Source organism: Stegodyphus dumicola, chromosome 5 (assembly GCF_044657685.1).
Source record: "Stegodyphus dumicola isolate Sdum_Otavi_A_Nest chromosome 5, ASM4465768v1".
Lineage (NCBI taxonomy): Eukaryota > Metazoa > Arthropoda > Arachnida > Araneae > Eresidae > Stegodyphus > Stegodyphus dumicola.
In genome coordinates, this window is record NC_140772.1 from 56,721,794 (window position 1) to 56,738,715 (window position 16,922).

The window sequence follows — 16,922 nt, forward strand, 5'->3', positions numbered from 1 at the left end:
GCACCAAATATTAACACCGGATGGGTGTACCCTAAATGAATCACCCAGTAAACTGACTTGACCACAGGTGTGCCACATGTGAATTTTTTTATAAAACATTTAATTAGGTCTTTTTTGGGGGGGCCGCTAGATGCAGACCATCATTCTGTTGCAGAGTTTTTTTGGGGGGAGGAGAGAACAGGAATGCAGAATTAATTAATGAACAATAAACAGAATTAGCTGTTAACTGCATCATCTGGCATAAACATGCACCTGTTCTCGAAGCTTCCGAATACTTTTATTTTTATTTTTGGAGAGATAGGGGTAGATATTCTAAGCTTTTAGAGGCTTTGCTTATTCCTTTTAAAGTCTGGTTAACACCGAGACGAATACTTTGCGTCTCCTTTGGCAAAATATTTCTTGTACTTCAAATGGCAAAATGAAAACAGTATTTAACAGAATAGTATACACATATGATGAATGAGTCATTTTCTGATATTTATGACAGTAATGATATTTCTAAAGAATTGGAAAATGATATACATAACGATCCTAATATGAGCATATTAACACATAGAAATGGCAACATACATGGATATCAAGGATATAGTCAGTATGTTGGATATGTAGATACAGGATCAGAAATCACAGCATCTTACCTAAGGACACAGTTCACATATTTTAAACTAAGTTTGGATTTTTCAAGATTTGAAACTTTTGATTCTCTAACAGCACCAAATATTAACACCGGATGGGTGTACCCTACATGAATCACCCAGTAAACTGACTTGACCACAGGTGTGCCACATGTGAATTTTTTTATAAAACATTTAATTAGGACTTTTTTGGGGGGGCCGCTAGATGCAGACCATCATTCTGTTGCAGAGTTTTTTTGGGGGGAGGAGAGAACAGGAATGCAGAATAAAGTAATGTACAATAAACAGAATTAGCTGTTAACTGCATCAGCTGGCATAAACATGCACCTGTTCTCGAAGCTTCCAAATACTTTTATTTTTATTTTTGGAGAGATAGGGGTAGATATTCTAAGCTTTTAGAGGCTTTGCTTATTCCTTTTAAAGTCTGGTTAACACCGAGACGAATACTTTGTGTCTCTCTTAGCAAAATATTTCTTGTACTTCAAATGGCAAAATGAAAACAGTATTTAACAGAATAGTATACACATATGATGAATGAGTCATTTTCTGATATTTATGACAGTAATGATATTTCTAAAGAATTGGAAAATGATATACATAACGATCCTAATATGAGCATATTAACACATAGAAATGGCAACATACATGGATATCAAGGATATAGTCAGTATGTTGGATATGTAGATACAGGATCAGAAATCACAGCATCTTACCTAAGGACACAGTTCACATATTTTAAACTAAGTTTGGATTTTTCAAGATTTGAAACTTTTGATTCTCTAACAGCACCAAATATTAACACCGGATGAGCTATCAAAGACACTTTTTTCTCATGATAATCATAAAATACATTGCAAACGTAACACACAGTTCCAAAATCATTAAAATTTCCAGACATGAAATTGGAACAAATTGGAGTGTTTTTCGGCTTGATTATTTTGATGAAAATAATCCAAAAAGTCTAGTACATTTTGAAATATTCCCTCCCTTTTGTTCCTTTAAGGCTGATATTTTTAAAGAGATTAATAAAATTAACAATTTTATATTTTATTAATAAAATATAATAAAATATCTGCAATTGGATATTTTCCCATATATATTTATTTGAGGAAAGTAAAAAAAAAAAAAAAATATTAAATTGTAGAATTCATTATTTTACAGAATTTTTAAGGAAAATATTTTAAAATCAATTCTGATTAAATAACTATCAGCGTATTCTTCTCATAATATGACAAAGAACAATTATATCCAAATTTATTTTATATGGATTTCTTTGCAAAATTAGGCTTAGCACGAATTGCCCATCCCCACATGAAAGTGCATCCTGTCAGACAGCAGTTCAATGACTAAGGTCCTCATCCTAAAAATTGTTGATAATTTGAAGCCTGAACTGACACCAGCAAACATTTAATACTGAGAAGTGAGCATCGAATAAATTAAATGGAAACAATTAAGAAAATGCACATGTGTGAAACTGTTGTTCCACAAATCTGTGCTTGCCAAGAGTTTACTGTAATGCTGCTTTCACATCCTGCGCATCAGTTCAACAGTTTGAAAGCTCAAAGAATTCTGTAAAAATAGAAAATGAAGGTAGTTTAAAGGCACAAAGTCCAGGAAGTGTGCTGGATGAGGTAAAGTTAAGATTTCCAATGGAAGTTGAGTAGTCCCCTCCCCAGTGATTTAAGTAGCATGAGGTCTGGCATTACATGTCAGCGTTAATGGTTTGGTTATGGAGAAGTAATTTCCAATGGATTATTCCCTTGATATCCTACCATACAACTAAGAAAACCTTTTTGGAATAGATGGAGCTGGCATGCATTATTTCTACATGACACAGAGTCATTCAGTATTTGACATTACAGTACAGTACTCATTTATCATCACTCATAACCATTTGTTTTAAAAAAGAAGAGTTTTTGGAAACAGAAAGCAAAGGTATCATATGCAACAGCATTTTAGAAAAGGCTTTGTCCTATCATCCCAACATTAAACAATTTGATATGAAACAATAAACTTACTGAAAACAAAGTTCGGCATTTTCCAGTGCTTATTTGAATTTTAAGTTACCTATAACACATGTGATACAATATCAGAGAGATTCCAACTATCAAGAGGAAGACTAATAAACATCAAAGTATGATTACAACACACAAGACATTTTGGTACATAAACTAGTGGGAAAATAACAAGTAGTTAGCAAATTAGAGAAAAACTTAACAAATTGCTCGCACGAGCCATATACAGATCACCACTGCATGCAAATGCAATTTGCTCTTACCAATGGCCTAGATCTTAAGACTACTGTATTCTTTTACAATTCAACCCCAGCTTCTGCTGGGACCTTAAACTGATGGGGATGATTTTATGAATTTCCTTGTGTCATATAGAAAGACAATTTAATTTCTCTTAAAAAATTCTTCCCAAAGGCACCCCTGGTAGGTAGATGATTCTTGGCTATTTTGTTATAATACATATATGTATTTACATAGTTCACTCACTAGACATGTTCATAGTTCCGTATACATGTTCGTCAGATTTTTCAATTAGAAAAAATATTGATATTACAAAATGACTTAAAATAATAAAAAGTTTTAAATACATAATTAAATATATAAATTTACTTGTTCTAATAATGCATTCTGCCAGATTCGAAAAAGCATCAGAAATGTTTTATCCCTAGCACCAAAGGATGTAAAGAAGTGTTTCTCAGTATCTGTAGCTATGTGTATTGCATTTGGAATGACTCTTGCAGTTTTTTCCTTTGTCATGCTAGTGATGTCTCGACACCTTATGGTAACCTATTAACAGAGAATAAAATAATTAAAATATTATTGTGACTTCCTTACATTATAATTTATCTGAAATAATAAGTTAATGATTGTAAGAATTTTTTGGAAATGTTAGGATTTTAGGACTAAAAGGATTATTGCCCTAGATATCACCAACTGCATATTTTTTATTTATCTATTTATTTTTAAACTTTTGGTGGTTGGTTAGCAGTTGCAAAGAGAACTTAACACTCTTGAAAGTGATTTTATTATATAAATCAACCTCAGGCAATCCACAAACAAAATCTCATGTCTCTATTTTAGAAGAATTCAATTTCATTACAGACTTACAATTATATAAGTGCAAAAATAAACTGTATTTTTTCTGAATGAATATTATATGTAAGCGCATAAAAGAAAGAGAGAAAGTTCAAGGATATATGAATATATCTAATGAAAAATCATCATCATCATTTTGAGTTTTAATGAAGAAAGAAAAACAGTGCTGATAGTATATTATGGCTTTCTGTTTTAAGAGGAAAATTTTGTATGTTTATTCATATCAGACTAATAAAAAATGGCTATAAAGTTCCTTCTACACTACTGACTTGCAATTTAATTTATACCTTACATAAGGCAGGAATGATAATAATAATAATAATAATAAATGTATGCAAGATAAAAAAATATGTTAATCAAAATTATAATTTAAATTAGCAATAGCTCCTAATTTCCTCATTTTTTATTTGGGTATTTCCTCTTTCTATTTTAAAAGTAGTAATAAAAATTTCTGCATTGCATCATTTCTAGATCAGTCTCCATCATATGACTTACATAGAGCTAATGACATAGCTAATTCGGAACTTGAATTCAAAATTTCGAGAACTGAAACCCTTCTCTTGGAGCTTCTATACTAGATAACTGAACACTTTGCACCTCTATTTTTGCTAAGATACTGCCCTCTTCCTATCACAACAATATATCAAAAATATAAATGCTCTTGAACAGGTATGATCAGAGTGTCAAGTAAATTATGGCTGCAGATGTCAACTGAAATCAAGATGATTATTTAATCTGCCTTAGCCTATCCCATAGGTGGGGAACCTACGGCCTCCGCGAGGTTCTTGTGCAGCCCTTTGCCACCTAGTACAAAATGGTAGAGTTCGTTTCAAACAACTATTGTACATCAACGCCATGACAGTTGTACGAAAAATCCCACCAAAGACAGTCATATTGTAACATGACGTCAGAATACTAGTCTGAAACGGACTCTAACACGCATGAGTGAGGCTCTGGCCCACAGCTAGCAGCGCCAACTACCTTGTCTAAGAAGTAAACAAAACTCGGTTTCAGATCTCCCATTTGAGTGTCACACCTTGCTTTGGCTTCTCTGACTCGCATCTCTCAACGCTTCCCTGTTGCGATCTTCAGCTAACTGTAGTTAACAGTGCGTGCTTATAACAGGTACACGGTTTTATTGTATTTCTAGAAAGTACACACTTTGTTAAAGATATTATTTGATATTCGTTTTTTTATCCATCATGTCAAATAGTAAGAGAAGAAAATTAGGTGATGAAAACAGAACATTTAATGTAGAATGGGAGTTAGATTTTTTCTTTACTGCTGAGAAAGATAAAATGATGTGTTTGTTGTGCAATACAGTTTTAAATACTTTAAAAAAAGTGAATGCAAATAAACACTATTTGACTCATAAAGAACATAAATATTTCGCTTTAGAAGGTGAATCACGAAAAGCTGCACTTCAAAAGTTGAAAAATGAGAAGAATCATCAGCAGGCATCTTTTAGTGCCTTTGTAAATCAAAATTCCGCTGCAGTTGCTGTTACGTATAAAATAGCACATATACTTGAAAAAGGGGCAAACCATTTAGTGACATTGAAATAATTAAAGAATGTATTGTTGAAGCAGTAAGTATGTTAGATCCAAGAAATGTCGACAAATACAAACAATTACCTCTTTCAAGAAGAACTGTAACAGATCGACAGCACGAATTAGCGCAAAATGTAACAGAGCAACTTCATGCAATTATACAAAATGAATATGTTTATTTTTCAATTGCTTTAGATGAAAGCACTGATAAAACAGATTCGGCACAAGTTTTATATTTTATTCGTGCTATAACTAAAGATTTTCAATGTTACGAAGAACTACTTGCATTGGGTACACTAACTGGAAGAACTCGCGGAGCCGATATTTTCGAAAACTTCAAAGAAGTATGTAATAAATTACAATTGAATGTCAGTAATTTAGTCAGTGTCTGCACCGATGGCGCACCTTCTATGAGAGGCAAAAAAGAAGGATTCATTGCTTTGTTAAAAAAAGAAAACTTGAAAAAATTTATATCATTTCACTGCATTTTGCATCAGCAAAATCTTTGCGCAAAATCTATCATTTTGCAAGACACTCTGGATAGAACCATTGCCACTGTCAACTATATTCATGTAAATAGAATGCGTCATCGTGAATTTCGGCAGATGCTCTCTTTAGATGAGGAAACGTATAGTGTTGACCTGCCATACTACTGCAAGGTTCGCTGGCTATCAACAGGTCAGGTTTTGATAAAAGTTTTGTCTTTACGACGACAAATTTTAAACTTTTATAAAGAACAAGGAAAACAATGTGATCTATCAGATGAAGTATTTCTCAGAAACCTTGCATTTTTGTCTGATATGATGACAAAACAAAACAATTTAAATATTTGCCTGCAAGGTGAAACGAGGTATATTTATGAAATGTGGCAAAAGATCCAAGCGTTTAGAAAAAAATTATCATTTTTCAAAACATTGCTTTGTCGATCGGAAATATCTGCACAACACTTCCCGGAGCTAGCTAAAATGTTAAATGAGCAGAACTGTGAAAATAAAATATTCGATGAATATGTAGGTGTCTTGGATTGTTTAATAGAAGAGTATACTAATAGATTTTCTGATTTTGACGAGCACACTCCTGCTATGAAACTGGCATTTGAACCACATTTAATAGATATATCTGAGGCTCCTGCAGAACTACAAATGGAGTTAATTGATTTAGGGGAAGATAGTATCATCAAATCCCTTTTTAACGCTAAAAAGTATCCCATAGAAATCTGGGAAAATGCTGTTGAATATCCATGCCTTCGAGAACATGCTCGTCGTTTACTTTCCTGCTTCGGAAGTACCTACTGTTGCGAGACAACATTTTCTCTCATGTCAAGAATAAAAACAAATTTAAGAACGCAAATTACAGATGCACATTTAGAGGATCAATTAAAGCTGTGTGTTACGAAGCTTGATCCAAATATACAATTACTGTCAAACAAAAAACAAAGCCAAATAAGTCACTGACTTAGTGAATAAAAAAATATTTTTATTGTATTTTTTATAATATTTTTATATTATTTTATATGTATATTATATTTAAAATTTTGTAGCATTATATTTTATTTTTTCTATATAATGCAATAAATTGTTAAATCTATAGAAAAACTATAATAATTTCACAAAAGTCACTTTCTTAGGTCAATCAGCTTATGCGGCCTCTCTTATTGCTGCCTAATTTAAATGTGGCCTCTAATGGTAAAAAGGTTCCCCACCTCTGGCCTATCCAGTTTTATGGTCATCATGGATCAATATTTGTACACATAAGCTTTTCTACATTATTACATATTGCATAACTTTTACTTCATAACTATTGATTCTTACTTTAACTTTTACGCGTTGTTCTGTAATTTACTACATTTTTTGCCTCTACTTATACCATGTTGCAGAATTTTGAAAATAAAAGATTTGAGTTCTAAAATTATATTTCTTCATATTATATTCATTTTTATATTTTGGCATTCCCAGATGGTATAGTGGTTGACGGAGCCTATTGTATGCTATTGAATATACATACATGTAAAAATAATAATAATAATAATAATAAAATAAATTTTAAAAAAATTGGCATAGGAATATTGTGCAAAAATCTGAGAGAGATGAGATGCAATCTGTTGAGTTAATTGTTGGTGGTTTTATTGAAAGAGACTAATTCCCCTTGGAAAATCAGGATCTTTTTATGGAATTGGCAACAATTTTCTTGTAAAACATTTGTAATGTTTTTTAAAAAAATTTTCATAGCTGCACTCTATTGAGGCAGCTGACGTTAGCATGCATGAATAAATTCTCTGTGCAACACAAAAATTTTTAGAAAATGTCTTCCATTTTTTTTTTTTTTTTTAAGTACTGAAGTACTGGCAAACAACTGTTGGCAGTTTATGATAACTAACTCTGCAGCAATATCCAACAAGGCATTTATATCTGCTCAGTTTCATTTCGGGTCACTTTGGTCACACACAAGCTTCTTACAATTGCTGTTCAAATATTCCTTAATTTAAGGTAAGTTCTTAACGTCACAAATAATATACACTATTCCACATCCAAACAATAATTTACCTATTCAAATCTTCAAAACAATGATTTAACTATAACAGTCTTTCTGTTAACTACATAAGTGTCTATTACAACATTAAAAAGTTTAGGCATAAATGATTTTCTTCTGCTGAAATAGATTCATTTTTCATAAGAAAACTGCTTATTATAGTTCTATATCAGGTATCGGTAAACTGAAAACTCTTACAGGTATAATCAAATTCTTTTGTTTTAGCTTTTCTAAATCCATTTTCTCCACGTTCTTCAATAATGCTGTAAGGTATTTCAATTTACCAGTTATTGTAATTTAAGTCTGTATTATAACTTTTCCCTTTCATACATTTAACCAGGTTGCAAATTATGTTTGTGTGTATTTAAGATGAGGGTTTTCAGTCCTTAGATAAGAGCTTGTTATTCTCACCAACTCTGCTTAAAGTTATATTATAGCTTTAGCATTTTGCTAACAAATGCTTAAATTACACGGTAGTAAAATTCTGAGCCAGCTTAATTAGTTATTTCATATGTACTCTCCAATTACATAATCTGCATTTGAATTTAACCTCTGTTAAATTAATTTAAATACCACAAGTAATGGAATTTTCATTTGTAGTGGATGTTTTGTTGTGCCTGTTCTGTTAAATTTAAGGCTAAATAAAAAGGTTATTTTAACCATCTTCAGTACATTAATTGTTTAAAACATACCAATAACTCACTATTAGTTTACTAGGGTCTGATGGGCTTTAGCTTCTAATTACAACAGAAACCGTACAAAGCATAGTGTGGCATTTATGAGTTTTTATAGTGTCTAACTGTATAGCTTTTCGCTGAATTGCTTTGCTACCTTTGCTGATATGAACAATAAAATTATATCATATTTCAATGAGATGAAATAGAAATTCAATATTACTAAGTGGAGTACTGTTTCAACTAGATTTCAAACAAATTCTAATAAAGGAATTTATTTTTTTAAATTGCTTCACATTCACATGGCACTATTTAAACAAAGAAAATTTATGCATGCATGCAAAATTGGTCCAAAGATCAAGCGTTAAGAACTTCTTATTTATAAAAGTTATACGTCCAGTGTGTCTATTGTTTGTAATACTGAAGAAATATTTATGAATGCAAAATTTTTATATAACTGTTTACGATTTGCATTATAATTATATATAAAATTTCACCATATTTTCTTCTTCATTTGCCATGCTTTATTTATATCTTTTAATTCTTTAACCCTTAAACACGGAGGTGAGGTCTGTATGAACGCGCCAATATTTTAGAACTGTGAAACTGCTTATATGTTATATAGTTATTCTTTTCCTTTTCAGTACTTTCAAGTTGACATAAAATATAACTGTTCCTAAATTTTTATTAAACTTTATCCATTAGTTTTTTAAAAAATAATTTTTAAAATTCGGCCACGGTCATATAGACCTCACCTCTGCATTTACATTACTTTTCTCTCGCAGGAGGGGCAAATGGTTTTATTACTATGTGAGTGTCGAGCTTGTACAAGAACTTAACTTTAGAGGTTTGACATATGTCAGTACTATGAAAAAAAAATAAGAGAGAAATACCAGGTGAATTTTTTTCAACTATTCTCATTTCTTCAATGCATCATTTGAAATCAGAAGACCTTGAAACTGAGGAACCAGAAATAAAAACATTTAACAATTTGACTAAAGGAGGTGTAGATGCATTGGATGAAAAATGTTCTAAACATTCTACAAGCTGAAGAACAAGGCAATGGCCATATTCTTTAGGTTCCTTGATATAAGTGGTATTAATGCATATGTATCATTAATCGTTAAGAGATAGTGCCGAATTGGGAGGAATTTTTTGCTGGAGTTATCAACAGAATTAGTGAAACCACATATGGAACGGAAGCTTCAAAAGCTTTGTGAACTGAGAAATATAAAAATGTGCATTCAGAGAGTGCTAGGAGTTTTCAGTGGAATTTATTCTAGCCCAGATGTAACTGATACCCTTAAAAAGCATAAAACATGCTTTCTTTGTCCCCGTAGACTGAGAAGAAAAACTTCCTATCTATGTTTCAGCTGCAAGAATCCAATAAGTAACGGATGTGCCAAGAGAATTTGCAAAAATTGTGTTGAAAATGCTTTAAATAATGTGCTGCAATTTTTTTAATATTCTGTATTTATTATACTTTTTTGGCATTATTTTATATAATCCAGATTCTGTAGATGGAAAATTTATTAAATAGTTTAGATTTACACATTTGCAAGTAAGTAGTGTTTATTTTTTTTATTTGATTAAATGTTTCGTACTTTATCATATGCGATTTAAAAATTAATTTTAATGCATTAATTTTAGAGTTTTAAAAAGAATTAATTAATTCAATATAACAAGCAAAGTGTATTAATGCTTATATAATAACAATATAATAACAATAGTATATTATTTTAAAATTTTATATTTTTAATATGCATAAAATAGAGCACAGTCTGAGAGACCCCTCCTCTGTGTTTGAAACAGAAAATGTACTTAAGGGTTAATGCAGATTAAAAAAAAATCTTACAAATTTCCATAATTTTAAATCTGTTTCTAAATGGCACATATTTCGATACTGCTGTTTATAAGTCATGAAAAATTTGGACCTTTTTCTTTATGTACTTCGTAATTACGAATTAAATATGCTTTATTCTATGGACATTTTTTATAACTGTTAATCTCGAGTGTGCAACAAAAGAAACACTTTGAATGAATTTTTACTATCATAATTATTCGTTAAAAATTTTTATTAGGGAAAATTAATGAAAAACAGAATGACAAAATTGCAAATGAATGAATATTGGCATTAATTAATGTACAAAGCAAATAAAGTTTATACAAGAATTATGCTTTGAAGACAAAGTCTGGGTCTTCCATACAGGAGAAGATTATAGATATGAAAATAATAATAATAAACTTGCAATCTGAAAACTCTAGATTACAGTCTATGACATTTAAAAAGTTATCTGAACATTTTAAAGATCTAAAAATGTAAAATATGGAAATTCATAGAAATATTTCATTGCTTGATTTAAAATTTTAATTTTGAGTGGAGTTATTTTCATTCATTCTTATTTATATCATTTTATGCTCAGTAACAGCAGAAATATTATAAAAAGAGACTATATATTTATTAAATTTTCTCAAACAAAATTAATACCTCTTGCCATTAACTAAAAACACTATCAAATAAAATAAAAACTCGATTAAAATTAATTTTGAAAAATTCCAGTTTATATTTATCTTTTGAATGTAAATAAATATAAATAAAATAAAAAGTTTATGCCAAAAAGTATGAAAATATGAAAACATTACATCTGCAAACAAATTGAAAAAAATCAAGCATTTATGATTGCCTAGGGCATATGGTTAACTTGTTCAGCATGTTGACTCTGATACAAGTAACAGCATCCATTGAACTTTGGAGGATCTTCTACTTTGGTGGCAGCAATGAAAGTCGTTTCAGCAGACACTGCTGCTGCGCTTGAAATACGGAACTTGAATGAGAGTTTCAAATCCTTCAGTCTGAAGGCAAATGCATAGCATCATTTTATTTTTTTTATTTCCAGTGGCAGATTAGAAGACAACTGTAGTCAGAAATACAAACAGAAGAACAGCATCACTAGAAACATGAGAAATGAAGACTATTTTAAAGTTATTCAATCTTGTTTGGACCTCTGGCTGTATCCCTTCTTTGTGGCACAAATCTATTATGGATAGACCTATCAAGTGATACCTATCAAGATATTTGGTTAGGATAGACCTATCAAGTGAAGTTTTTTAAGAAAGAAACAAATGACTTAATTTTAAATGCTGTAGCTTTGGAGACTATCCATGAATTGTACCCAGATAATGAGTGACTGACTGCATGTGTTTACAGATGGCTCTATGTTGAATGACTGTATCAATGTTGGCGCTGGCGTCTTCTGCAGGGTCTTCTCATTTTACACTCCTGTCAGAAGGTTTAAAACAGTCTTTGACATGGAGATCTTTGGAATTCAAATCACCTTGTCACAGTTCCAATGGCACTCTGAAAATTTCCCCAAGGGCTGTTATACTATCAGATTCTAGAGCTGTCCTCCTGACCATTGCTTCCTCTGAAACTACTGTTTCAGCTAATAATATTTATCTGACCCTTAATGATTTAATCCAAAACCATAAAGAGATTGCTTTGCAGTGGGTACCAGCACACTGTGAATGAAATTGCAGACTCCCTGGCAAAGAAGACAATCAAAATTGCTCAAATAGCATAGAAACCAATTCCTTTTTATTCCGCCAAACGGTTAGTTAAAAAAATCTTTTAGACAGGACTACTGGAAAAACATCAAAGAGGCAAACAAAGACAAGAAATGGATTGAGAAAATCACAGATATTCCACTATGGCCAAGGAACAGATCTGTTGCCACTTTTCACCTCACTACTGGCCATGGTTGCCTCACCAAGCATCTATATCATATAAAAATACTGCCAAGTCCTCTTTGCCAAGTGTGCAACATTTGTGAGGAAATGGATGTGAACCATTCAAGTCACTGCCCTGCACTGGGCTTGGGACACTTGTGGGAGAAATACTGGAGAGCTCAGCACAAGATGAACGATACAGAGCATCACTTTGATTGTAAAATTCTAAACAATCTGACAAAAAAATTACTGGTTGGATTTTTGTGGCACTAATTTTATACTGCTGAAGTGGAATTTCAGTGCACGCAACATTTCAAAAATTTAAAATACAAATGTATTGTTGTACAAACATATTGTTTCAGTCAGAAGTTCAGTCTAGTTTTATTGATATTTACACGACAGGATACTTGCACCTACGGGTATAGCAGAACACCTAACCAACCCTGCTTGCAGAAAAACTAAAAGCTAAGAAAACAACCAACATGAAGTTATTAACATATATCAGGTAATAATAATTAGACACATTAAAAACCAATGACATTTTATTGTCAACTTTGTTAACAGGAAAAGAGGAGTTATTATTTTTCTGTTTTTTAATAAACACACAAATAGTAACACAGCGAATCCTCCTATGATTATGAAAATTATCAGTATTTCTGACAGCATAAATAAACATTAACATTGATAATTTTAATCTCTAAGGCAGTCATCAAATTTCATCAACTTGGCGAACCCATACTTGGGTATATAGATATAAGAATGCCTACAATCCTCAGGAAAACGAATGCTAAAACTTACTGAAACTACATAATGTATTTCTCCTGCCTTCTTAGTGTTTGAACTTGTTTTGTGATGATCGAGCTACTAATAAAATTCCCACCTGGACTCACAAAAATTTCAAGATGCCCATATTAGGGCTTTCATAACACAAACCACACCTCACTCTCAATACTGCTTTGTTTGAATTCATTCTCCCCAAAACAACAGAAACAGAAAACATATACAACAGATGTTTTCTCCTAAGAATGGATGTTCTGATGCATAATAGCGTGAGATCGCTAAAGGTGCAGTGTTCCCGCTGATGGAACAATCTGTTTTATCCAATGATTCGGCGCTTGCTTTTTGTATGAAAAATTTAAAAAAAAATATAGAACAAATAATACAGAGTACAGCCATTAAAATTATACAGAAATTTTTTCAAACAATTTTTTTTTTTTTTATCACAAAAAACTAGAGAAAATTACTTGAAAATAAGTGGATTTTAATAAGACATCATAGGTGAAAATTCTGGGTTTCCTTGTGATATGCTGCCATCTACTACTTGAAAAGAAAAGTTCAAAGTATATTATAAAAGCATTTTTATCCATTTACGGTTAAATTTAATGGTTTCAGAAGCGATTCGAGTTCGGTGTTCTATGTAGTGGAACACTGAGCAACAAAGGGTTTATGTACGTGTGAGTAACACGTGCATACGAAAATATCCCTAACATTAACTAGGAAAGCCGAAATCTTAGTTAAGATAGACATGTTACAATTAATAATCAAATTTAATAAGGAAAAGTAACAGTTGCCGGGTACATTATAACGGCTTAAGAAATTCAGAGCACAGTACAGATGCGAGTACACCAGCTCACATATCTCGGCGAAGCAGAGACGCACACATTCGTTGAAGTAGTTCCACTTGACTGCCGGGGAAATTCTTCTCTCCCCGTCAGCCTGTAGGTTTGCCAAACGGGTTTACTGTTTCGCCAATTGGCGCTTTTCTGTACAGTTTTTAAGTCCGTATCGCCTGTTTGGTGCTGCCGCTGCATACTCCCTCTGCAGTGTCAACGAAATGTGACATACCGATGCGGGGGTCGGATTAATCGTCCAGAACGGGTGATACAATTGTCCGAAGTTTTTTTCACACTCTTGGAAGCAACTTGAGAAGAGTCCATGGTTACAAAAGCGGGTTTCATTCTATCTATGGAGATCGTTTGCTTAGTCCCTTTTATTTCGAGATCAAACGTTTTATCTCGTCTTTCTAGCACCTTAAATGGTCCATCATAAGGAGTTTGAAGTGGTTTTCTAACTCCGTCGTGTCGAACAAACACATATGTGGACTTGTGAAGGCGTGGATGAATGAAACATGTTCGCTGGCCGTGGCTAGAAGTCGTGGTCGGGCGGACACTGGCAAAGTGAGATTTTAAATCCTCCACAAACTGTTTGGGGGACGCATCCGGAGGTGTCGGATTGAAAAATTCTCCTGGGAGACGGATAGTCTTTCCATACACCAGTTCAGAAGTGGTTGCTCCTATGTCCTCTTTGAGAGCGGCGCGGAAACCCATCAGCAGCGTTGGAAGGGCAGCCACCCAGTCACTGGTATCGTGCGCTTTTAAGGCAGCTTTCAAAGGACGGTGGAATTCCTCGATCAGTCCATTCGCCTGTGGGTGGTACGGAGACGTCCTGATCCTCTTGATTCCCAATAATTGGGAAAGGGCTCGAAATAAGCCGCTTTCAAACTGTCGCCCTTGGTCGGTAGTAATAACAGTCGGACAACCAAATCGAGTAATCCAGTGGTCATAGAAAGCCTGTGCTACTGTGCGTGCTGTTATGTCTGGTAAGGGTACTGCTTCGGGCCATCTAGTAAATCTATCTATCATAGTTAGACAGTAATAATTATTTTGAGAAGGAGGTAGGGGACCATCAAGATCAAGGTGGACGCGATCAAACCTCTGTGATTGGTCTGGAAACTTCATTAACGGGGTTCTAGTATGCCTGCTTACTTTTGCTTTCTGGCACGGAATGCACTGCCGTGCCCATTTCGCGCAATCTTTGCGGATGGAAGACCAAACAAACCGTGAACATACTAACTTTGTTGATGCGCGAATGCCGGGGTGAGACAAATTGTGCAAGGTGGCAAAAACTTTCTCCCGGAATGCCGGAGGAATGTAAGGACGGGCGTTACCTGTTGACACATCGCAATATATCGGTAAGCTACAATTCGGTAAGGTAACTTTTTTGAGATGTAGAACTTTTGACTCTTTAAGCAATGTTTGTAATTCTGGGTCGATTTCTTGCATTTTAGCGATTTCCTCATAGTCGATAGGGTTAGGCATGCTTATTGCTTCTATACGCGAAAGTATGTCGACAGCGATATTCTCCGAACCTTTTATATGGCGAATTTCAGTGGTGAATTGGGAGATAAAGTCTAACTGCATAGCCTGACGAGGTGAACACTTATCCAAACGCTGTCGGAATGCATACGTGAGCGGTTTGTGATCGGTGATTAAAGAAAAGTTCCGTGCTTCCAACATATGCTTAAAATGCCTAATAGCAGCATAAGCTGCCAATAGCTCTCGATCATACGCACTATAGTTCCTTTCCGCGTGTGAAAGCTTTCGTGAGAAAAATGCGAGAGGCTGTAAATTTCTATCAACTATTTGTGATAGCGTTCCACCGATCGCGAAGTCTGACGCATCAACCTGTAAAACCAACTGGGCATCTTTCTTCGGGTGTGCCAAAAGAACAGCATTAGCGATTAGCTGTTTGCACTTTTGAAATTCACTCCGCGCTTCCTCAGACAAATTCAGGATTGTCTTATCATTTTTCTTAGCCCCTTTTAAATACGAAGTTAAATGTATTTGATTCTGGGCTACGTTGGGTAAAAATCGACGGTAAAAATTTAAAAATCCTAAAAATCTCTGCAAATCTTTTACCGTTTTAGGAAGTGGGTAGTTAAGTATCGGTTCCACTTTGTTCGTCAGAGGCTTGGTACCATCTTTATTGATTATATGGCCTAAAAAAGATATTTCCGGAACGCCGAAAACACATTTCGAAGCGTTAATTGTCAATCCATATGAAGTTAATCTTTCAAAAACAGTACGTAGGTGAGATTTATGCTCATCTTCCGTATCACTAAATATCAAAATATCATCTAAGTAGACGTAGGCGAATTTTAGATCTCCAAGAATTTCGTTCATAAACCTTTGAAAGGTTTGAGCTGCTCCACACAGTCCGAAATTTAAAAACGGAAATTCGAAAAGACCAAATGGGGTGCAAACTGCAGTTTTCAGTATATGATCTGGATGGACTGGTATATGATGATATGCCCGAACGATATCAATTTTTGAAAAAATTGTCTTTCTGTTAAGCGTATTATTAAAGTCTTGTAAATGCGGGATAGGGTATCTGTCGGGTTCGGTGCACGCGTTTAGTTTTCGGTAGTCTCCTACTGGCCGTATGTCGCCCGAACTTTTAGAAACTACATGAAGAGGTGATGACCATGCTGATTTTGATGGTCTACAAATACCTTGATCTATCATAAATTGAAATTCTTTTTTTACTGCTTCGTATAACTTAGGGCTTAACCTACGCGGTTTACTGTGCACAGGAGGACCGTTTGTTTCGATGTAATGAACCGTACTATGCTTTACTCTACCCGAATCGGATTTTAATTTCAGTACTTCCGGAAAGTCTTTCAAGATTCTGTGATATGGTGAATCACCAGATATTAACTTTACCGAAAAATAATTTTTAGAATCGGAAAGAGAACCAATACGAGTTAATTTCGTAGTATTATCGATAAGCCTACCTCGTTTTAAATAGATTAAAAGATCAAAATGCCTTAAAAGGTCGGCTCCTATTATAGGCACTGGTACATTGGCGATTAAAAACTTCCAAGAAAAGTTTCGTCTAAGTCCTAAATTCACAGTTAACAAT

The 16,922-nt window shown here is 33.5% G+C and overlaps 1 protein-coding gene across 1 annotated transcript in view; it reads right to left on the reverse strand.

The window, feature by feature from the left end:
* The window catches only part of GramD1B (GRAM domain containing 1B), a 115,539-nt gene that overhangs the window by 70,971 nt on the left and 27,646 nt on the right, over positions 1-16,922 (reverse strand). The window contains exon 6 of the mRNA XM_035370952.2: positions 3,257-3,433. Within this exon, the coding sequence (XP_035226843.1) occupies positions 3,257-3,433 (177 nt within the window). The remainder of the gene's footprint in view (positions 1-3,256; positions 3,434-16,922) is intronic.